A 24,058-nucleotide genomic window follows, 5' to 3' on the forward strand; every position below is an offset into this window, starting at 1 on the left:
GCTACTTGGATCTCTTTTCATTTCCTTTCAGATAAGATTGTTCTGGGTTTTGTTTGTTTTTTAAATTGTAGATATTGCTGAAACTTGAATTACTTGTGGAAAAAAATTTAACTGTGCACAGCACTAGACTGCACTTAATTCAGTGTAATCATTGCATTAGACTATTGCAATTTCCAGGCATTTTGACTGAAAGATCATTAAGATAAGACAAGTAAGATAAAACTTAAGTATAAGGCTGCTTGCGTTTTGGATCCTGAGCGATGCAGAGCGCAATGCATTCTTCTGCTCTCTTCCAGAAGTACCTGGAAAATAGAAAGAGAAATGACCCAATGTGTTTGGGGAGGAACCACACACTCAAACAAAAAAATGAAAACATTGATACTAAGGGAAACAGAACAGGTTCTTTCCTGATTATACTTGTTCTCTTTCCTTATTGGTATATCTTGTGATATTTCAGGGAATTACTCTTCACCGTCACTAATACATCATGACATGATGGGGAAGAATGTATATCTGATTGTGGATTAAACAAGGGCAAAGGCACCTATTCTGATCCTGGTGACATGAGGACTGGAACAGAATAATCTCAGTAGAGATATTATTTTAAAGAAATAAGTATCTATGAATTCAATGGAATTTTTCTTGTGGTCATGACTTCTATATTAGCTGTTTCTGTGCCAGTCGCAGAGATGGGCAGAGATCAATCAGTGTGCAGCAGCGACACGTGCAATAAGAGATGCCTGCTGTACAGATCTGATAAACGTCTTAATCCAATATGAACTATGCTGGCAGATCTCTGCCTGTGCATCATGCCATGATTTTGAAAACACACATTTATTGATTGGACTGGAAGACTGGGGATTAATTTAAGATAAGCGATTCCACAGAAGTGGTGGAAGTAATGGAGAAAGGAGGAGGTGGCTATGTGCTGGATTCACAGGTGCAGAGAACAGTTCTGTGCACAGCTGGAGGGCTTCAGCTCTGTCAGCAAATGTTTTCAGTGTGGTACAAAAGGTGAAAATGTCAGTGCTACTACTTATTAGATATTTTTCCTGTAGGAAAGAAGACCATTTTTATCATCTGCCTATAATCTGCTGCACTGCATTACATTACCAGTGAGTACACATCATCCTTCATCTTCTTCATGGTGGGCGCTTTATCAGCTTATGCCATCTTCACAAGAGTTAGCAAGTGCTTTCCCTTTCTCTTCTCTCTGGAAACTTATTTTCATTTTTTCTTTTCTTTACATATATAGTGTGTGTCATGATTATGAAACAGTGATATGCATCCCTACTACAGGAAGAGAGCTGTGCTCTTCATCTGAACCCCAAATCTTGCTGCAGTGATGTTGATTAAGCCTGGTCTGAGGCTTAGAGGATCTGCTGTGATTGCTGATTGATGTAGCTGTGCTGTCTACCTTTATGCTTCGTTTTTCACATGCTGCTTTTTCTTGGTAGTGCTTATCTTTTTTATTTACCCCATCATAAGAGGTGAACTAGAATGGATGTCCGGCTTTGTTTCCTCCTGAAGACAATTCTGCCCTGAGGAATAATGAAGGCTACTCTAAGTCCTGCATTTTCAAATGCTGTGTTTCTGCCCCAGCTGATGCCCAGGCTGGTGTGGGACAAATACACAGAACTTCTTGTTGGAAGCTGGGAAATCACGTGTTGAACTACTTTATCTCCACTCACGTAGACTGGGCACAGACAAGCAGGCTGTCACCAGCAGATAGAGTCAGCGTTTTACCATCCATGATAACACTCGATGTGCCCTCCTGAAGGGAAAGAACAGATAACCAGTTTTTAATTTTCCATGTCTTGTCACTAGCAGAAAGAAAATACCACAGGAAGTATGGAAATCTTCCCCCCGAAAGAGCACTTCAAACCTGCTTTGTTTCATGAAGCCTATCTAATTATTCAGCTGATCCTCCCTGTCTGGCACTGTTATTATTATTAGCATCAATAAAAACATTCTTCATGGTTCATTGTTCCCCGTCATAAAGCAACAACCTGTTGCCCGACTCTTGGGGTTACATTGCTACCAATCTAACCTAGCAGCCTGCAAGCTGCTACAGCTGTGGAAATTACAGAGATAACCTCCTGGAGTACTTCAAGCTCCTCTTCTACTTTTTGGATTCCTAATATCTTTTTAACTATTGAAAAGCAGTTCACGAGTCAGCAGGGAGTTGACAGAAATCGCTAATAGGAGTCCGTCTGCACTGGACTGGACTCATCATTATCTTGTCGAGCAGAGAAGCCAGGCTCTTCCCAGCAACAAGGGCTTGACTGCATAGGCTGCTGTAAGCTGCAGTGTAACCAAATGTCTTTCAAGATTATTCTGTATTGAATTAGTATTTGATAGTCCCCACGGATTTCATCAGAACAAGAACTGATGGAAATATCTGCCTCCCAAACTAGTTCACTTCTGAAAATGAAAACTAGCTTTTCTCTCTCTTTCTTTTTCCTACAGGCCATTTTTTTCTTTTCCCACAAGCCAGCTGAATGAAGAGCATCTGGATCACCTACCACTGTGCTTTCGTATAAACAAGTTCTTGGATTTTTATAATATTATCTTGGTCTACCTGATTCCAGTTTGACTTCAGTACAAGGACAAATGCTTCAAGGCCGAAGTAACAGGTGATGTTTTTTTATCACTTGGAGGCATTCTGATGTATTTACAGGCTATACCCTAGGCAAGTTATATTAAAATCCCCACAAAGACCTGATGGAGGATGACAGTGTCTCTGTCCTCAACATACAAGGAGAGACTATTTTTAGGTTGGCAGGAGTTTAGTTATTTTTAATCATAGTTCAAAGCTGAAGGGTGGTGCCTGTTGATGATCTTTTCTATGAGAAGGAAGGTAATCATATCAATTTCTGTTGCTGGTGCTAGAAGGCTTTACTACTGTTCAGTCTGCTTTGAACTGAAACATGAACTTGCCAGTTAACAAGTGCAAAATGTCACGTACCAGCTGCCATATCCAGATATCTGAATTCTTTTTACTTTTCTCAGTTGTTCCTGGTCCATAAACTATAACCTTAAAAAGCAAACAAACAAAAAATCAGGCAAGAAAGTAATTGATTAATCCCAGTGACCAAAGTGTACATATTCTTCTTCCTACAGCATTTAAAACATTCTATTTTTACAGAAAAATATTCATAGAAGATGACGTTACTTTTACAGACATTAAAATTCATGCTACGTTTGGTATTCTCATATTGATTCCTACTGATAAAAAGGGAACTGATCACACCTGCCACTCCTTATGGTCCCCTGCATCCTCACTTATATATTCCTTCTGCCTCCTCCCACTCTCTGCTTTGCATCTATATCCTTCCTGCTTCTGTTCCTGGAACAGCCACTTCCTCCTCATGAACTCTGGGCCCTGTCAAGAGCCTGGGGAAGTAGGAAAGATTCTTCCATTAATATTAAAAAAGATTCTTCCATTAACAATAAAAAGATTTTTCCATTAACCTTAAAAAAGCTGAATACCGGACCTTATTTTTCTCATTATATGCTCTTTCTGTGTTCTTTCTGACACTTCGCTGTCAAATATATTGGGTTCTTCAGAGTGTGACTCCAGGTAACCCAGGGAAAGAATATGTTTGGTAAACTATCATCATGCATATGGCACAGATATCAAGTGGTGACAGCTGAGCTAGACTGTGGTTGACTAAACTGCAAAGTGCAGCTCTCTGGTGCCGTCCAGTTTTCCTTGTTTCCACCTTATGTAGATTAAGGAGGAGTAAAAAAAAGTGTATTTACACACACGGATTAGACTTGTTACCAAGAATGCTCTTCAAACATATAGGGAAGCCAAACACACTTGTGAGTAGCATTTGCATCATGCTGGTATTTCTGATTTGGGAAATATGGGGGGGGGTAAGGGATGTGGAGAGAGAGAGAGAGATGGTTTAATCCCAAAATAAATGGATGGAAATAAGGTTCAGGTACATTCTGCAAATGGAAGTATCTGAGCTAGGAAGCCCCTGCCCTAAAATAGTCAAATCAATAGAGGCAGACAGACACCCCAAACGGCAGGGCAGGCTGAGACTGAGTTCTTCTGTAGGGCTGCATAATTTTCTCTGCTGACTGCATATTGTTCCCAGGCCTGGACTCCCTCTGTCTGAACAACAGGCACCTATTTTCTGACCTTTAAAAATATTCCCATCTTTCAGAGAAATTAGACCCCACCTACCTCTGTTTCAAATTTATCTCCGAACACACTCAAGGATTTCTTCTGTTTTATTTCACCCTGATGGTTATTTAACCAGCCTTGGAAGGAAAATGGCTCCATAACAGAAGTGGAATTTAGTGGGAAAGGTGTTTCTTTCAGGAGTTCATCTGTAAGCAAGGCAGAGGGGCTATCAGTAACGCTTGCCTTCCTTGATATTTGCAAATGTTTTACTGTTGTTTACAGCCTGAAGGGTTCAATTTACAGTTATCATCGAGCCAGAAGTCAGTTGTAATAGCAAACAGTGCTATGGTGATTATCGGGACTTCTTGCTTGAGGATGTAAGATGCATGTGTTATTTGCGTCTCTTTATGAAGCTGCTTCTTTGAAGCTGATGTCAGAACTGTTGTGCATCCACACTTGTTAAAAATGCATTCAAACAGTATGCGGTAGACTACCAACTTCTTCCTGGCATGCTCTTCATTCTCTTTCAGGCCAAGCTTTGCACTGTTAAAATATGGTGTACCATCTCTGAGCCTTTCCAGAGTCACCTCTTACATACCCCCACGTAAGTGGAATTAGGCCCATAGAACCAGCTTACTCTCCATTTTTTACACAGTTAGTATTGGCTTTTATGTTTCTTCTCTCATCTGTGTTTTTAAATACACTGACCAAAGTGAAGCAAACTGGTTATTGCAATCTTAAATTTTATAAAATGCCTTTTTTGTGTGTTGTTTTTGGAGTTGTAGCTGTATTTAATTTCCACTAATTCTCTTTGATTTCATTTTAAATAGCTGGAGAACTGAATGCAATTTCAGTGTAGCTGGTGAAATTCAAGATTTGTTCTGTATGTTGCTGGTATATGAAATCAGCTTTAGTTATTTACCAGCTCACAGTGAAGTGCAGAGACAGTGCAATCGCCTTGGTGATCCTAAGTAGTTTGTTCTGAGATGCCATGGGAGAACGACCATAGAGTAATTTCAAGTAATAATGGCAACTAGATGCAGGAAAAACTCACTAGATGGCTGTCTCCCAAATGCATTGAGGGAATAAACTTGCAGCCAAATATTAGTCTCGGTGCTAGTAATAGAGTAGGTCTTTTTGAAGTATTAGTGTATTTCATTACACAGTGTTCTTCTGGTTATTTTCTAAAGTTGTATTTCACTGCTCTGCAGTGGTTTGAATGTATCAATTCAGTTTTTCATGGAAGGCCATTTTGTATGCAGTCTCTGAACAATATGTGAGAAAGTCTGTGCATCTAAGGGATAGCAGCGTACTGAATAAGCTACTGCTGTTTAACAGGTCACAGTAAGTACCAAGTATCTATATCCATCTGCAGACAACCTGGGTGGGATGGTAACTCTTTTATTGTAGAAACAGGTTTTGCCATTCAAATTTCTTCTCCATTATACTACATTAAATGGAAGAAATCAAAATGTTTCTGCAAATTTTGTCTCAGCAGTGCATATTTCAGGAAATACTGAAAGCAATCTGAAGAAATCTGCAGCAAAAGAAGCAATTTTTTGTTTGAAAGCTTTTTGCCTCCAAGTTTGGTGTTTGTTGTTTTTTTTTTTTAATTTATAAAAAAGCATCCTATTTTACATTTTTTAATTCAAATACTTAACATGCTTTTACTGAAAAGCAAACTCCTCCAGAGAAATTAAGAAGTATCAGAAGGAAAAAGGAAATATCTACAATAGTTTTATTCTAATATGGGCCTGCAAACATTAACAAAATCTAGTCTGAACATTCTACATTTTATTGTTCGATAACACCAAAAAGTAGTGTCAAGGTCATTGATTATTTATTTTCATACTGCAATATGTATTTTGTGGTTTTGTTTGATTGGGTTTTTTTGTGTGGTGGTGTTTGTTGGTCTTGTTTTTTTTTTTTTCCTTAATTTTCATGAGGTCATCAAATTTGCTTTATAGGTAATTAGGAATACTTATATACTTAAATACTTTTATCTTAAATTATGAATATGCTTAACTATAGCTGTATTGGAAAGTTGTTTTTTGACTAAGGCAAGATAGAAAATAATGGTCTAAAATATTATAACATATATTCACACACAGCAGAGGAGACGATTTTATCAGAAGGTACTCATTGCAATTTTAAAATACTGTAAAGATTTTAAAATATTTTGTTTCATTAATAGTAGCAATCTTTACCTTCTAAAGTAATATGAAGATGAAGAGTTTTCTTGTTACCAGAATACAATAGGTCACTCTTGAATTTCGAAAAGCCTTTTGCAATACAAAAAGGTTACCCATTGGCACTAAAATGCATGTCCTGGTTGAGACAGTTAAAAAAATAAAAAGCTATATAGCACCCAGTAGGCTGAGACAAATACCAAGATGCCATGGGTATCCTGATCAGCTCATAGAGTTGTATCTTCTCCACAGGTAAAAAGTTCCAGCATTAAGCTAGCAAGCAAGTTTGGATCTCATATGCTGGGGAGTGGACAGCAAAAAGCCAAGGCTGTAGGGTGGGCACTGTGATGTTTTAGGCAAGCAGAACTATGAACGCTCCCCATGAGTTGCAAGGATTTTGGGGTACAAAAATGCCAGTGTACTTGTTTGTGTTATGACCAAGAAGCAACACAAGTCTAACAATGAAAAATAAACTTAGAAGTTTGTAATTTAGCTTCTGTCACTTCTTCCCCATAGATATAATTTTGCTAGTTTTCCTCTTTTTAGTGATCACTGACTCCAGCTGTCCCGATCAACTGGGACAATACGCACCCAACAACAGTAAACAGTGGCCTATGCATCCCTAGGGCCAGTGTAAAGTGTAATACAACTTACACTTACTATGGAGTGATGCTTGTGATGTACAGGCACTTTTCTAACAGTTTCATTTACTTCCAAGCACAGGTGGACTTTTATTTAGACTTTGAGTCTTTGGGACAAGAGCTGTCTTGTGACACTTGTCAGCAGGCCCTGGTCTGTGATGTGGTTTTAGCTTATTACTAATTTTGATGTTAATGACACTTGGCCAGTAATAGCACAACAGCATCTGAAAACTGAGTCTGGATGAAATGAACCTTTAATGTGATCCAATACGATGATTTGATTACCTGTTACTGCAGAACAAACAAGAAAGCACTGTGATGATGAAGTGTATGACATATGTGTGACATTGTTAATAGCCTACTTGACTGAGTCCTCATTTAGCCCTGAGACTTATCCCTTCCATGATGCTGAAAGCTGCAGGTGCCCTTGTGAACTCGAGCTAATGAGCTACCATGAGGGGGATCCAGTATTTTGCGATCCCACACACATCAGAGTTGAAGCCTGGTGCTCCCAAAGGAACTGAGTGTGCCTTATCAGCCTAATGGATTATATTGCTCAGCCTGTACATTAGCTTTCAACAATATCTCAAGAAGTGTGAGCTGGTGTGTTTCTAGAGTTCTTATGTTTTAGTAGTACTGTGAGACAAAGAGACAATGTATTTAATAATGATAAGGGTAAAAATATGCCAGCAAAGTGCAAGAAGACAGCAATTCTAAGCTAGTGAGCTCAAATTCTTTTGTATTTATCTTCAAGTGATGTATCGCTAAGTGGAACATCAAATCTAATATTGTCTTACATGTTGAGGAGACCCATCTAAATAGTTCAATAGTAAAGTCTCTTTTTCTAGATCATCACTATTAAATATTCTTATCATAGCAATGTGTTCTTTATGGGGTTTATAGCTCTTTTCAGCTTTAAATTAGAATGTGATGATATCATGTGAAGCTGAAAAATACATGATATCTACTGAATGAATTTGTAAATATTTAAAAAGGAATTCACAGGTTTTAGAGGAAGCTGATTTCAGTTAAACAATAGAGACCATACTGAGACTGAGAATATGAAGCTGTGCAAAAATGGAGAGAACAGCTTCCAAGAAAATAGCCATTGAATGGCTCAAGCAAGGCCATCTAAGGAAGAGTTTGAACTTGCTGTGAGTAGTGTACTTCTGACAGCAATGAAGAGGACAGGTAAAAGAGGACTACCACTGGCCTTTCAGGTATATGCAGGTATATTTGCTTACCCCAAACTTGTGTATTACACGGAAGCTCCCCCTTCCATACCCCAGTGACGTGCCTAAGCTTTCTTGTCAAGAAATCAGACTATTGTTCTCCCAGAGTGTTTTTCTTGAGCACTAGTATCCCCAGGCTCTTCCCATAGCTCCCTTGCAAACCTTGTTCCTTTGTGATTTGTTGCAAAGAGAAATAAAGCACATGAAATACAATATGTCGAATAGTGTCAACTCTCAAACTGATTACATGTTTGCTTTATGAAAAACTATATTTTCCAGTGGCATGCCATCCTTCACTTCTAGGCAGCACATTCTAGATGGAAAAATCTTCACATCTTTAAATCACCTCACATGTTCTTACTAATGATGAAAGTGCCTCCACCCTGTGCTGCCTCAGAAACAGTCTATCCCTGCACGCAGTAGCCCCATCTCCATGCAAGAACGTGAGAAAGTCCCTTGCAAATGGTGTCTCCCTCTGTGAAAGCAAAAGACATCCTTAGCCAAAGTGGAGCAGTTATATCCTCTTTGTTTTGTAATCCTTTAACTGAGGATAAAATGGTCCAGACTAGGGATAAGGAGCTCATAAGTTATGTTAGAATTATGTATTCATTTATTTCTGTCCACTTTGTAATCATCCCTTCCAACTATTAAAGAATACTACATCATGATGAACAATTCTGATGCAACAGTTTTGCAGCATTTCACTTTTAACTGCCAATGACAGCAATAATATAAAACCTGGGATGTTTTTCCCACATGTGCCTACCTAATTCCTATGAACAGTCTGCTTTATTCTCAATGTTAACAGGAATGTCAATGAGACTAGTAGGAGTTAATACCTCTGCAGAGAAAACCTGTGGACTGAGGGACGTAATTTCAGGCATCTAGGTTTGAAAAATCATGTAATTAGCTCATTCCATACAAAAATCCAGCATTGACAATGACTGATTACTTTGGGGGTAGTTGGTTCATTTCATTGTTGTTCAGTATAGATGCAGAAACATTTAGCTGAAAATACAGCACTTGGTGTAATCATACATTTCCCTATGTAACTGTATTTGTTTTTGTAGCATGCCCTGAGAATTGGCATGACTGCTAATTTATGACTTGTCCCTGTAATTATTTCTAGGCACATTTTTCTTTGTGTCATTAAATCTATGCTGGAAACTAAACACCACTTTTTTTTTTCTTTCCTTCCCCTAATTGAAGCAAGTTTGAGGAAAGCTTTGAAAAAAATATTTTGTAATAAAGAAATATAGCTTTTTCAAAAGGAGATATCACCAGCCAGAAGGAATGAAATAAATTAGAACAACAAAATTGCAAGATTTAGCCCATTATTCTGTTAAAAGGATCTTCATGATACAGCTAGGTAATTAAGAATTATAAATTGTATTGAGAAATACTGACCACTGTTCCAATCCCAAAATCAGGAATCTTAATTTTTGTTTCTGAATCTGCCTTTTATGTGACTGTGGGCATTTCATTAATCATCTTTGTGCTTAACTTCTGCAACCATGGAAGAGGAACAGGATATTTCATTATAACAAGTGTTCAGACCTCACTACATGTGTGAAATAAGGATTTGTAGAGCATGTGTGAGCTATTACTACTAAATAGACTTAGAAACACTAGTGAAAATGTCAGACAGACTCCATTAGTGAGTTTTCTGTTTCAAATGTTGCTGTCTGGGGAGCATTTAAGAGCATAAGGAAGAAAGAAGCCATCTTATTAGAGAAGACAAAACTGCTGTGAAACTGCTCTGAGCTTTAGAGCTCTTAAAAATATTAGATATTTTTCACTAAAGTCTAAACAGAAAGGAAAACAAATTTATAGGGCATTTCTTCCAGTTTCCCTGGTAGGTTTATTGTATACATTGTGTACTAAGGGTCAGTAGTGCCTTGGTTCCCATGGTGAGGCATTAGGAGAGCTCGACAATATTACAGTTTATGTTCTGCCTCTCTTTGAGGAGGCTCAGCTGAGAATATTGTGGGAGAAGCCGCAGTCTTCCTGGAGACTTTCCTTTGGTGAATGTTGTCATTAGCAGTTCTGGGCTCTGGGAGCCTAATGAACTTTTGGGAGAGGTCCTGGCTCCAGAGAACAAGCAGCCTGCAGTCCTGGTTTTTGGATTATAGTTTGGGATTACAAAATTTGGTAGAAGTTTTCACATGGCAAATTATAGTGGCCACATTCCAGATGTTGTGACTCTATTTATGTATTAAATGTTGCTGACTTAGGTTGGTTCATCTGAGCTCTTAATCTCCACTACTGACCATATACTCATTTAGGACCGGTGTGGTGTGGAAAGTTGTTAAATGTGAAGGGAGGGGAAATGAATTAAGCCAGTTAGAGGTTGCATGGTGTATTGTATTCTGTGTATTCTGGTGTATTCTGCCCCTTTATTCCACCTATGTACCCTTTGCAGTTCAGGTGGGCTTCAGGAGAGATATGAACATGACCTGGAAGTTGCTTAAAGGATTTAGGTGTGAGGGGATAAAGATGAGCAGCGTACCGATGTGGGCATCTTTGCCAGAATAGAGACAATGAGGATGACCTAAAAAAAGGACTAGATTCGAGTTCTTGATAAAGTTATAGAGACGGTGTCTCAGAGAATTGTGCAATTATGGTGGGTCTAGCTAGTTTAAAATGTTTGTGTGTCAGTTTGAATACTTTTCAGTTCTAGAGACCTCTTGGTGGCTAATTGCACAATAAATTCCCTAGAGGAACACTCCTTAATATGTAAATGCCATTTCTTTTTTTACAAGTACTTAGAGAAGAAGTAAGTAACATATTACAGAAGAGAAGGAGCAATCTATCTAGATGTTTGAAGTACTTAAAAGATATGAGAAAAGAGAATCAAATACTCTGTTTTCTAAAGAGCTTCATAGCAAATAAGACTCATTTCCAAAATCATGATTCATATTAAAATAAAATAAAACCACACACACAAAGAAACCACAGAAACCTCACAATGATAGTTTCTTTAGAATTATTTTAATGTACCTACAGCAGAAATGCACAAGTGTCTATACGGTTATTTTAAGGTCAGAAGAATGGCCCTATGTTTACCCTAATGTAAAAGAAGACACAATTTCTTCTTCTCCCTGTTTTTAGTTTTCTGAGGTAGTTTTAATTGAATTAATATTGTTCACTAGCCAGTAATCTTTATTCCTTAGCTTTTTCCTATTTTCAGTTATTAACACTCTTCTCTGTTGATCTAGTTGTTTTTATACACCAGTGAAACAAGACTGAACAGCAAATATTGTCTACAGAGGTTGCACTGGATTAGCTACAGAGGATGACAGTACAGAAGCAGATTTTTATAGCGCTGAGCTCACCCTTACAGCTTTTTTTTAATAGCATTACTAAAACCAGAAAACAGTTGTTTATAGACCATGCCCATGGTATTCCTACTCCAACTGACAGAAGAAAGCACCCAATTTTTCATACTCTTTCAGACCCTTAGCATTTATCTGCTCTGAATCACAAGCATAGTACTGTGCTGTATTCTGACAATACTAACCAGATTTTAAGTCCAGACTGTAAATTACCCTAGATACCTCTAGAACTGACGAAAGTTTTGCTAGTGAAGTCACCACAGGACTGATACTTGTATTATATGTCTCTGTGTCCGCTGACAATAAAACTTCTGGGAGAATTAAAATTTCACTGATGATTAGAAGTAGATTGCTTAATTTGGATAAACAAAAGTCTAACATTCTACCCTATGCCATTCATGTTCTTAAACATAATTTTTAAAAAAGCCAAACTTACGAAAAGTCTTTTCTCTCTGTGGTTTTTGGGTTATTTTGTTTTGTTTTGGTTTTTTTTTCCCCATAAAATATCCCATAAAGGGAGCCTGGATTATTTCAATGAGCACGGCAGGATAAACTTTTGAATTTCTGGACACTTTTACAAACAACATTCAGCCATCACTGTTTATTAGAACTGGGGTTTGTCTGTCTGAACTTTCTTTTGTCCTCTTGACTATAAAATTAGGAAGAATTTGAAACCTTGTGAGAATCTTGCTTCTAGTCTGATTCACCTGAAAGTAGCAGGAGTTTTTTTGGTAACTGTGATTCCTCATGTCAAAAATTGTGTAATGTAAACCATATTAAACTATCTTGAGTATTCCATGTTTAGATTATACCCTAATATGTTCACCCTCATTGACAGAAGGAGGGAAGAGTTTTTTCAGGCTTTATTTCTACATGTGGTAACAGAAGAGGCCAGTAATTTAGTACAAAACAGTTCCAGGGAAGATGCCTCAAGTAAGGATTGCATGGAATATATTTTTTCTGATTGTATTTCACCTGTTGGTATTTGAGTCCCTCTTAGAAAAATGTATCTTTTTAATAGGTTCTTCTGCCTCTTCATATGTTCTGAGTACCTTGCTTTCAGAGGGATTTGTCCTATTGTTGGCTGAGCCACAACCCATAAATAAAGCCTGGACTTACTTTTTTAAAAGCAATTGTGGCTTGATTGATTCTATTTATAGCTTTCCCCTATGAGTGAGCTGCAGTCAAGGGTTTCTTTCAAGATGTTTTTCTTCAATTTTATTCCATTTCTCTCTAAAAAGGAGAGGCACGAGTTCAGGCTTATGTAGAGATGAACCTGAGAGTGTTTCAGCTGGCACTTTTAAACTGAGGGGTTTCTGGATTTTCAGAGGAGAAACTGGGGAATAAAAAAAGGCTGAAACCCAGTCCTCCGCCTAGGCCAGCTCAAATCTTTTAAACGTGTCTTGAGTGAAACGTCATGAGAAAGCGGTAGTAGCTTGTTGCATGTTACAAGTGTCGTGCTGGTTGTTGAATTCTGCCTCTTAAGGAAAAAGAGAGATGCTGAAGAAATAAATCTAAGCCTTTTTTCTCTATCAGTTGGATATGCCTCCAGAAGAAACATATTACCAGCTTACTTATATTTCAGTCAAACTTTGTTTGATTTTTTTTTTTTTTTAAACACAAATCTCAGTTATTTACAGGAGCTGCTAGCTAAAACTTCTGTAACTAAAAATCTGGGGTATTTTCCTCATGTATAAGACATCACTGAGTCTTTAAGCTTCTTATTGTCCATGAGAACTAAAGTTTGAAAACCTGGAGCTCCTCCCCAGGCTGAAAGCCGTGTAGCTTTGTTCATTGATTTTCTTTTATATCTTTTTTTTTTCTTATAGCAAGAGTTAAGCCATAAGCATTTCAAATATTTGTTGCCTTGACTTAGCAGCTAGTCCAAGAGGAGAAGCCATTCAGGGGAAAAACATGTATTGACCTCTGAGCAAAATAACTACATTTACTTGTTTTTTTCTTTTTCCTGGCTTTAATGGAAATCTCTCATGCCTTGTGCTCTTTTTACAGCTTCTGAATAAATTACAAGGGAAAAGCTTCTGTACTGGATTTATCAATAACAATGTCTCAGAGTTCTGTGTTTAAAAAAAGTTTCAAGATGTATCATAGCTTCTGATTGATTGTCAGGTTTGTTCTTTAGCTCTAATCTGCAAAAATATTAACAATATAAATCTTTAATGTTCTTTTTTTTCTGCACTGCTATAATTAATTTGTTACTGACATATAAGCTCTTAGCTCAGACTGGTGAGGGATGCTTATTGGAAATCACTGTATTGAACAAGGATAGTCAGTATGTGTGAGATATTTTTGTTATTACAGCAGCATCTAGAGGCTTCATTTGAAATTATTTTGTCTCTGCTAGACACTGTATGAACACACAATGAGAGAGAGCACCTGCCTTACGTACCCCCACCCCCTTGCAAAAAAACCCAAACAAAACACAAACACAAAACCCCCACAAACTTGACAAACAAACAAACACACCTAAAAAAATGCACACAGAAAAACAACAACGACAACAACAAATACAAACAAACACACACAACCACAAAAAACCAAACACACCACCACCACCACCACAACAACAAAACCACCAACACCCAAACATGTCACACAGGTGACATTCTCAAATTAAAATAACTCACTTTGGTGAAAGTAAAAAAAAAGTAAAATCTTGAAAATGACAATATTTTGTCTGTAAGAAACAGAACCTTTTTCTGAGAAGTACATTTCCTAGTCAGCCAAAGAGCCAATGCCCAAATCTGGTTCAGCTGCGAAGGCTTTTGGGCACAGTTTCTGACTGGTTTACCATTTCTTAATTGCAAAGGCTTGTAAGATTGCTATTCCATACATAAGTATCTTCTGTGAACTTTTCATTTTGGTGATGATCATTTAGTCAACTATTTTTAAGAAAGGTGATGCTCATGCAAAAAACATCTTTCCTCAATTTTAGGATTTGAGTAAGAAGCTTGTTCTTGAACTTTGTTCTCAGATGGCAGGCAGTGACATTTTTATGGTGACTATCAAGCTGAGAAATGGGATAGACGTGGAAATAATGCTTCACTAGAACTTTTGCCTCTCATAGAGTAATTAATAAAAATCATCCTACTTAAGATATTTGGGAATGAACATGGAGATGAAGGAGAGCTGGTTCCAAAAACTTCTTGGAGAGGTGAACTAAATTCAACTTGCAGCAAGAGCTATGGAATTGAAGTTATGAGTGTGACTGAAGGATGATATTAAAGTTCATCATGTAGTGGTAAGAGTGGTGTAACTGGGTATTATGGCTGTTTATGTGTGCACATGCAGTGCACCTGAGCCATAAGTTTCTTGGTTGGTGCAGGATATCCGCCAATAAGTCATCTGCATAGATGTGACAACAGATTGATTTGAAACAACAAACCTAGCTGAGCAACAGGATTGACTGAACAGCATTTCACTAACTGGTGCAGGAACTCTCCAGGTGGGAATCTCGGGCTGTCCTGGAGATCCCGCAGGCAGGTTCTGCTGGGCTTACGCTGATTTGTACTTTCTCACGTGTTCATTAAGGATGTGGCAAAGTCATGGAGACCCTCCAAGTAGTTCTGCAGCAGAACTAACCAGGTTGCTCCTAACTAAACCATTTGCAAGTAGTCCATAGAAACTTTCCTGCAGGTGCAGAAATGGTCACATAGTGAAGTCTTTTGCACATAGTTAAGATAGGTGGGTGGTATTTTGCACATTGTTTACATTTATCAATAGCAATGGATCATACACATGCTGAATGTTTATGTAGAGCTGTCAGCCAACAGTTCTGTAAGATTTCAGCAAAACAAGTTTCCCATTGAAGGTGGTGTTGCAAGTATCCTTGCAATAGAGACTTTGGTTGAAATACAGGAAGCAACCATCATGTTTGAGAGATCTGATTCAAAAAGATACTAATAGTTTTCTTTAAGAGTCACTCTGTGTCCTTTATCTCTGTCTAACAGACTCAAGAGTAGAGTTACAACTGGAGTATCTGCTCCATTGTGGAAGTTGCAATCACTATCCACAAACAGAGGCAAAATAAAAAAATAGGGCAAGGTGGCATGGTAATAAAATGTTAAATGGATCAGACCCTACATGAATTAAAAATATCTCTTTTTCTCTAGGTGTACTTATTTCCCGAGAGCAGATGGCAGTGTATAGTTATAGACAAAGGAGTACAAGTAGGTATAGAGTGTGTAGACTCAACTCACAAAAATCTCATTCTGCACAGTCAGAAATGAAATTTTGTTAGTATAAGTCTTAAATGGCATGCAAGGGTAGAGATAATGAGATGTTGCACTGTACAGTTACCTGACAGGCCATTATGATGGCATCACATGAACAACCAAGATGCTGTTGGTAATCATGTACATGGATTTTATTTGTGGCTAGGGTACTAAAAGGAATTCCTGAAACTTAGTCATTTTATCTGGACAGAATTATCATTGTTCCATCAGATACAATAATTGTTCTAATTCTGAAATAAATTTGCATTACCTGGATTTGGTTTCCCAGTTTGATATTGTCTTGAATTGAAAAACCTGGAATAATAAACATTTAAACACCAGTAAAAAAAGTCATGTTGCGTAGGTTAACAAAACCCAGGCAGTAATGCTGGCCATTAAGCTTTGTGCTGAGAATGGATGTGCCAGATCCTCAAGTGGTGTCACATGTACTCAACAGGACTATGCTTATTTTATTGATAGAGGGTTTGTCTGAAAGTCTTCCAAAATTTGTGTCACTAACCAATTTCCGTGTTCACTTTTAGCAACTGCTTAACAAATCAATGAGTTAATGATGACATTCACAAATTTCCTAGAAAGCATCTCTCTACCAAATTTGCCAATGTCCTGATTATTCATGAATAATACCGATTAAAAGTACTTAGAGTAAAGCAAGAGTGAAACAAGCCCTAAGGCAATTTAATGTTTTACCTAGTTAACCTACCATCAATTCAGTGTTAATTTTTCATTCAGTTCTTTTTGCACTTAGCAGCAATGTTCTTTCACTTGTTCAAAATTTATGTTCCAGATAGATCTGAAGAACACTTGATTTTTAAATTAAAAAAAAAAGAGTTTGAGGTATACAAGATATGATTAAAAATCTGTAGAGCAGCAATTAATTTTTAACAAGTCTATGTAAAATACAGCATAAACAGAAAATTAACCATGCAAGTCACAGACTAAGATGTATTAAATCATTTTAACTGTTATTTTAAAATTTACGCAGAAGAAAAGCTTACTCTTGAATTATTGGTTTAAGCTGAGTGCCGAGATCTTCACAGTGAAACCATTTTTCAAAGAGGACATTAGTTGATTCACCAACATAGTATCTGACAAAGTAAAAACATTAGACAGTCCTTCTATTAACTGATCGCACAGCTTCAGACTTTCCAAGAAAATAGCTACTTGATGTGTGTAAGAGCTTGTTATTCTGAAGCCTAGAGTACTTTATTCTGAAGAATGCTTATTTAGGAAAGCTTTCTGTTTCCCTCATTAGATGACTGGTGGGTGGAATGCTCAAATTTCTGTTGAGGGGCCTATAGTTCTGCTGATCAGCCACAGATAGGTCACCAAATTCCTTGAGTGAGCTTTCCAGATTTAGTCTTAGAAACCGATTGGTGCTGTAGTCCCTTGGGACCAATAGCTCTCATTGTGGATGTAGTTATTGCAAAAATAACCGGCCCCAAATACCATTTCCAGTAATTGCTTCCATGCAGCTAGAAGATAAATGCTCATATTTAAGAGAGTTGGCTTGCATGTTGTCCACGCATGGACTGATAAGAATACAAGGTGGCTTATGGACTTGTTTGAAAAAAAAATGGATGGTTGTCAGCTGCATAAGTATGGGGAGTGTTGTTTAGCCTCACCCATGTGAAGAGGAACTTAGTGCTTCCCTTGCAGTATTTTATGTCTTAAGAAATAAATTAACTGTGCTGAGATCAATAGGTTAAGGTTGCTGTAATCTATGGAATGGAAAATATAGAATTTACCTACAGAAATAAAGGAAGACTCCATGGAGTAGCCGGGGAGTGATGCTCCAGTACAGCCACTCATATTGTGACTGATTGTAAATAGATGCTGTGTCTTTGTGCCCCATGATTTGAGTTCGCATCATAGGAATCACTACAGCAGAAACCATCTGAACCACTAGAGGACAAGCCTTACAAGGAGCAGTGCAAGTGCAGCAGTGACCAGACCTGAGTTGCGTTTGGTGCCCCATAACTCCAAGCAACTCACCACCTCTCCTGTCCTGAGTGACCACCAGAACAGACAGACCCCAATGTCATGGACTAAATGAACTCAATGGATATTTTGTGGAGACTTTTGGACATTTTACACAGGCATAGACGAAGAGAATGGTAGCAGTGTATTACATCAAAGGATGGGAAGGATGGTGGTGGGTAATGAGAATGTACTGGATAGTGTGAGACCTGAGCATGATATAAATGGTGTGGAACAAGGGGTGGAGAATGTGCTGATTTTGGCTGGGATAGAGTTAATTTTCTTCATAGTGGCCAGTATGGGGCTGGGCTTTGGATTTGTGCTGGAAACAATGTTCAGAGTACAGGGATGTCTTCCTTAATGCTGAGCATACCCCACCAGCCAGTGGGCTGGGGGTGTACAAGAAGTTGGGAGGGGACACAGCTGGGACAGCTGACCCCAAATGACCAAAGGGATATTCCATACCATATGACATCATGCTCAGTATACAAAGCTCAGGGAATAAGGAAGGAGGGGACATCTAGCGTTACAGCATTTTTCTTCCCAAGTAATGATTACATGCGACTGAGCCCTGATTTCGTGGAAGCAGTGAGCAAATCACTTGTTTTGCTTTGCTTACATGTGCAGCTTTTGCTTTACCTATTAAACTGCCTTTATCTCAGCCCATGAGTTTTCTCATTTTTATTCTTCTGATTCTCTCCCCTATCCCACTGGGGGGATTGAGCGAGTGGCTGGGTGGTGCTTAGGTGCCAGCTGAGGTTCAACCACGACAGTGTTAAAGTGACTGGAATGTGTGTTTGAAGAGAGGAAGCAAAGCTTATATAATTATACTGGTTCTCACATTTTGCAAAAACGGGGTACTTGGAAGAGAGTAACGTTATTAATGCCTCTAAAATGAAAAAAGCTGTGCTATGAGCACAAGTTTTAAACACAGAGAATCTGCAGAGAACAGAGATGTTACAAATGTCTCTGCTGGGAAAACGCTTTGCAGCTAGGATGGACTTTGCACCTTACCAGGTGTTAAAGAAACCAATCACACAACCAACAGCCACCTGAGTTGTTTCTGCGCTTGTTTGCCATAGGATTAAGATTAGCTAGTTCATTTTTCTTACAGTGCAAAGCATGTAATTATTACTTAGGTTGAAACACTGGGACAGGCTACTTATTCTTCACTTGTACAATAATAGGCATGTTGAGGCCTCTGATTTATGACCGAGGCTTGTAGGCATGGTAAATAATGGACCAGTAATGTGATATTAGAGCTTGAGTCAGCATACTTCAAAGTTCATTATAACTTCCTCTTGTACAGTCTTTGCTGTAGGTGACTGAGAGTGAATACAATTTGAGAAGATTTGAGGTTCTGGTTGTAAATCCCCATCTCTCCCAGAAGCTCACAGACAATGCAGGTTCAAAAGTATGACATGATGGTTCACTTCCGAAACTTCAGGTATTTTTGTTCATCAGGCAGTGTGAAAACAAGAGCACTAAAAACCAATTATTTTTTCCACCTGCAAACCACGCTTTTAGTTTAATTTCTCTTCAAGAGCATGACTACACTAGAGTGTAAATCTCTAGATATACCTGGGATCGCTAAAAAGCCATTCAGCATTTCTCTGACTCATACCATTCACAGACATCATATACAAGATAGGGTATTTTACTTAAAGTTACCTAAAGCTACTTAAGTTCCTTTAGTACAAATATTGATATCTGAATGACTGGCAAATTGTTTCTAGTTCAAAATAAGGGTTTTTTTTCTTTCTTTTTTTTTTTTATTTTAATAATGCAAGTGCTTATGATTCACAGACCTGTTATGAAAGAATAAAAAAGGACAAGTGCATAGATTAAGGATGTTTTAAATGAACGGGATATGTCTTTTGCTTGGAATCCATTTAGGTGATTTTTTGAATAGTTCTTTTCTTAGTTTCTTATTCCTTTCTTTAGACTTTTTTTGTTTGAATGAAAAAGTATATATTTCTAGCTCTGCACATTCACAATCCTCCTGCTGTGACACCGCCCATGCAACAAACAGAACTGTAGGCAAAAGGGCAGAAACAGTATGGATATTACTACAGTTTTAAGTCATTATAGATTACACAAACAGCGGTAAACTCTCTTTGGTCAGTTGTATCCAGTTATTATCTAAACATCTTTTCTAATCTGGCTAAAGTTACTGCTGCAACTTGCCTTCTTGGACTTTCGAATTCTGTATGACCACAGGACAAAGCTTAGTCCTGCTCCTACTAGAATACAAAGTAAAATACTAATTTATTTGAAGATGGTCTCATGAGGCAATAAAAGCCAGGCAGAGATGTGTACAATGTAGAGGGGTTAGTGTTAAGGAAATTGACTTTTTTTTTCCAGCTTCCCACAGGCTTGCCAAGAAACCTCTTCTTTGTCTTTTTGCTTTCAGTGCTTACAAAGGAATTAATGTTCTGCTTGCCGGAACTGATTAAAAAAAAATCTTCTTTTGATTTGTATTGTTACAGAACTCTGAGATTTTAAAACTTAAGGTGATAGGAGTATGCTATACGTAAGTAGATAACATGCATTTAAAGACATTTCAACAGGTTCCTTGTTTAGCTAAATCAAATGCTAAATGATACCTCTGCTTATGTGTGTGCATAGATAAATAGATGTGTGGCTGTAATTGCTACAAATGTGCCAGGATGAATCTCATAAAGCATCAGGAAAGTAAAATACTGTATTGTATTGACATGATAAATTAGTTTATATTACATATCCTAACAGATTAGCCAATAGTTTATACTTCACCTGAGCCCATCCATTTCGGTCTTTAATCTTGCCCTCTCAATCACAAGACCCACAGTGTTTGCATATCTCTGAGGAGAATGAGGTATCCTAGCAGGTAGGAGGAACATCTGTTCAAAAAAATGGGAAAGCATCAGTGTCAGGAAATTCTTTGGGTTGTTCATCCTCTGCCCCTCAACCTGCAAAATCCTCTGCTCATTGCCCGACTTTTTCCCTGCTCTTTGTTGATCCTGTTTTGTTCCTTTGCAGCTGCACCCACTTTGGTACCAATAGGCGAGGAGATGCTGTTTCGTGTGTTCTCAGTGAATGGTGACAATTGATTCTGCAATCAGCATTGCCTTTATGGCAGTCAGGTGCTCTCTTCCTGGTTTGATCCTCATTGCATCACACAGTCTAAATGAAAATCTAATAAGTTACTCATCTGGAATTTATAAATTTACTGCAATTTCTGAATAGCAGAAATGAAAATGGAAATAAAAGTTTGTTGTCAACTCAAGATGTCTAAACTAATCATCCACATGTATCCCTCCAAAACAGTGAGCACCTGTGATTGCATGATGAGGAGTGTTATTCTCTCCAGAAACAATCAAAAAATATGAGGGGCTACTTACTCATGCAAGTGACAAAGTGAATAAACAACATTTGGTTTGGAAAAGTCTATTACCGAAGTTTGAGAATAAACATTTTTTTGGCAGCTATCTGACTATGTAGGAAGGTGGTAAGCCTGTGCTATTCTTCAGTGCTATGGATTTCCTAGCCAAGTTTGGGCAAGTCATTGCAATTTCTCTGTCTACAAAGCAGAGCTAATGACAGTGCCCCACCATGACTGGTGTCAGTCTACTCAGTAAGGATAGTGTGCTCCTCTTCATTAATGCTTCTGGTACATGCTGAGATCTCAGATGGATGTACTCCAGTGTGAAATGTATTACCAGATTCTCACCATCTATAGGTTTGAAAACATAGATCTGTTGATTGAAAATGTTGTAATACTTTTGATGATATCAAGCTATTGGGTATAATATGTTTTCCATTGTAAGGCTGGCCCCGCTAGATGTAATAACCCTTTCAAAGACTGAGTGCAGTTCAAGTATGTGACAATAATAATGAGTGGCAGCTGTAGCACATGTAATAACTTGCAGGAACACCAAGTAAAGTATCTAGTCACACTGTCATTGAAAGCATTGAAATCCATGCTTTATCAAGTCCACTACTACTACACTATGCCACTATACTATACTACTATCTATACTATACATAGTGTATATATATATATACACTATACTAAGGGAGGTTTAGATTGCATATTAGGAAAAATTTCTTCATGGAAGGGGTTGTCAAGCACTGAAAGAGGCTGCCCAGGGAGGTGGTTGAGTCACCATCCCTGGAGGTGTTTAAACGACTTATAGATGAGCTTCTTAGGGACATGGTTTAGTGCTAGTATTAGGTTAATGGTTGGACTCGATGATCTTGAGGGTCTCTTCCAACCCAAATGATCCTACAGTTCTATAAGGAATAACAACTGAGTGCAGCTGGATAATTTTATCCCTAAATTGCTCTTTTAAAACTGTTCTCATATTGTGAAGGGTAGCTGTGAGGACTAAAGAAAAAGGCTGAGCATAACTGAATCTCTTAACTTTCCAAGTTCTAGGCAGTTTGCTTAATGATGTGTTCGGGTGGGTAAGCAGTATGTATTTGACAGTGTGCAAACAAACAACTGGTTCCCTGGAATTCACATGGCAGATTCCATGTTATTAACTCCTCTGATATTCCTTACTATCTAAAAGGGCATCTCAAATGCCCCCAGAGATTTTTCCCTGATACTGAAAGCATGAAATGTTGAACAGAGTGTATTGTAATATGTTTTTAATTACAGGGAACTTGCTGTATTCAAGATTTTTTTTTTTAATCCTCATGCCATCTCTACACAGCAGAGATAAATTGATCTTTAAATACTTCATAAAATATTCATTTAACATACCTATGTACAACAATAACAGAATAACAACCCTGTTTTTACCTCCCCTTCTCGGATGACAATGTCTTTTCGTTTCCCATTTTCAATTATCTTCAAACACAGATCTCCTTTAATCTGGTAAAAAAGCTGCAGGAATAGAAAAATAACATTTACGAAACCACTCCAAAACATTCTGTACTTCCTATTCTGTATAATAAAGGGTATATAAACAAATACATTCCATCTGTAATTGCAAATATTTGCAGATTTTTTCCTAACAATAAATAACAGACTTTTTGAAAATGTAACTGAATATCTATTATTTCCCTTATTTTACATACATTTGACAATCTATCTAAGAGGTCCATAACTGCTTGTAGAGCTATTGTGTGCATCTGATGGAATTCCACTGAGCTGTGTCTACTCCTGGGGATTACTCTTTGTAGGGGTCGGATGTTGTGGCTGTTCATTTCAGTTGGGTTTTCAGGTCAGAAGTGGCAGGGTCTTCACTATTACATTCAGTCCAATCAGATGTCACTTTTCCAAATAAGTTCCAAACATGCATGCATAGGTTTTCGAGTGTGTTTTTTTGTTTTTGTTTTTTCTTTTTTCATTTTTATTAATGGAGTTTCTCATATGGGAATAATTGCCCATTTGGAAACTGTTCTGCTTAATTTCTGTGAATACTCTCGAAGCCCAGCAACAGCTGCTCCTCTTCCTACTGTGTCTGTTAAAGGATTACATTCGAAGCATATATAAGGACAGAACCGCTGAACCCATAATTCTGACTTCAGTGACCTTTCCACAGCTCTGTTTTCAGAGCAGCTTTGTGGGGGCTCTGAGGTGCTCAGGCCTGGCCTCATGTTTTGTGGCAGAACTGTGCTATGGTCTCTAAGCAGGGATCTCTTTGACCTGGAACAATGGGCACATTTTTCCTCATTTTATATAATACAAAGAAACAACACTTCAAAAAAATTAACTTTTCTGCCACTCTCTGCCAAGATTTTACATACTTTTCATGTTCTGTTTGCCATACCTAGAAACCAAGCAGATTAATTCATATAACTGCTAGTGCAGCTGAAACTGTCTGAAACCTCGATTAGAAGTTAGAACTATAATGAAAATAACATCAGTTATATTAATTCACTACAATTTTCGCAAAAATGGAAAATAAATACCATCAAAGTATATAAACCCCCTGAACCTGACATTTTCCACCATCAGAAAAACTTAATCAGTTCCTTGAATCAGGGTTATTTACAAAATAGTTTTGAAATACTGATCGATACATGTACCTAAGGATTCAATAAATGCCTTTATGAACATAAGAAAGAATAAATATACTGCAAAGGGAATTAAGCAGTAGAGAGACCTGAAGATGTGCTGGAAAGGGGCTCAAGCTGACAGCTCTTACATGAGTGAAAAGGTCACCCTGTGCCAAGGACATCAAGATTGATAAATTATAACTCTTGCCTAGATAGCCACAGTGCCTGGTTGCTTATTCTCCCTGCACTCCCTTTTCCCATGTTCTTTTCTTGTCATTTTCTTCGGTGTTACTGAATGACTG

The 24,058-nt window shown here is 37.8% G+C and overlaps 1 protein-coding gene across 1 annotated transcript in view; it reads right to left on the reverse strand.

Annotated features, from left to right (window-relative positions):
- Positions 1–223: 223 nt before the first annotated feature.
- The window catches only part of HAAO (3-hydroxyanthranilate 3,4-dioxygenase), a gene marked incomplete at both ends in the record, with an annotated part of 34,555 nt that continues 10,720 nt past the window's right edge, over positions 224–24,058 (reverse strand). Inside the window, 8 exons of the mRNA XM_082048918.1 lie at positions 224–302; positions 1,692–1,774; positions 2,969–3,037; positions 4,199–4,344; positions 16,039–16,082; positions 16,784–16,873; positions 20,541–20,647; positions 22,555–22,638. Of these exons, the coding sequence (XP_081905044.1) occupies positions 224–302; positions 1,692–1,774; positions 2,969–3,037; positions 4,199–4,344; positions 16,039–16,082; positions 16,784–16,873; positions 20,541–20,647; positions 22,555–22,638 (702 nt within the window). The remainder of the gene's footprint in view (positions 303–1,691; positions 1,775–2,968; positions 3,038–4,198; positions 4,345–16,038; positions 16,083–16,783; positions 16,874–20,540; positions 20,648–22,554; positions 22,639–24,058) is intronic.

Source organism: Streptopelia decaocto (assembly GCF_964273445.1).
Source record: "Streptopelia decaocto genome assembly, chromosome: 3".
NCBI classification, from domain to species: domain Eukaryota; kingdom Metazoa; phylum Chordata; class Aves; order Columbiformes; family Columbidae; genus Streptopelia; species Streptopelia decaocto.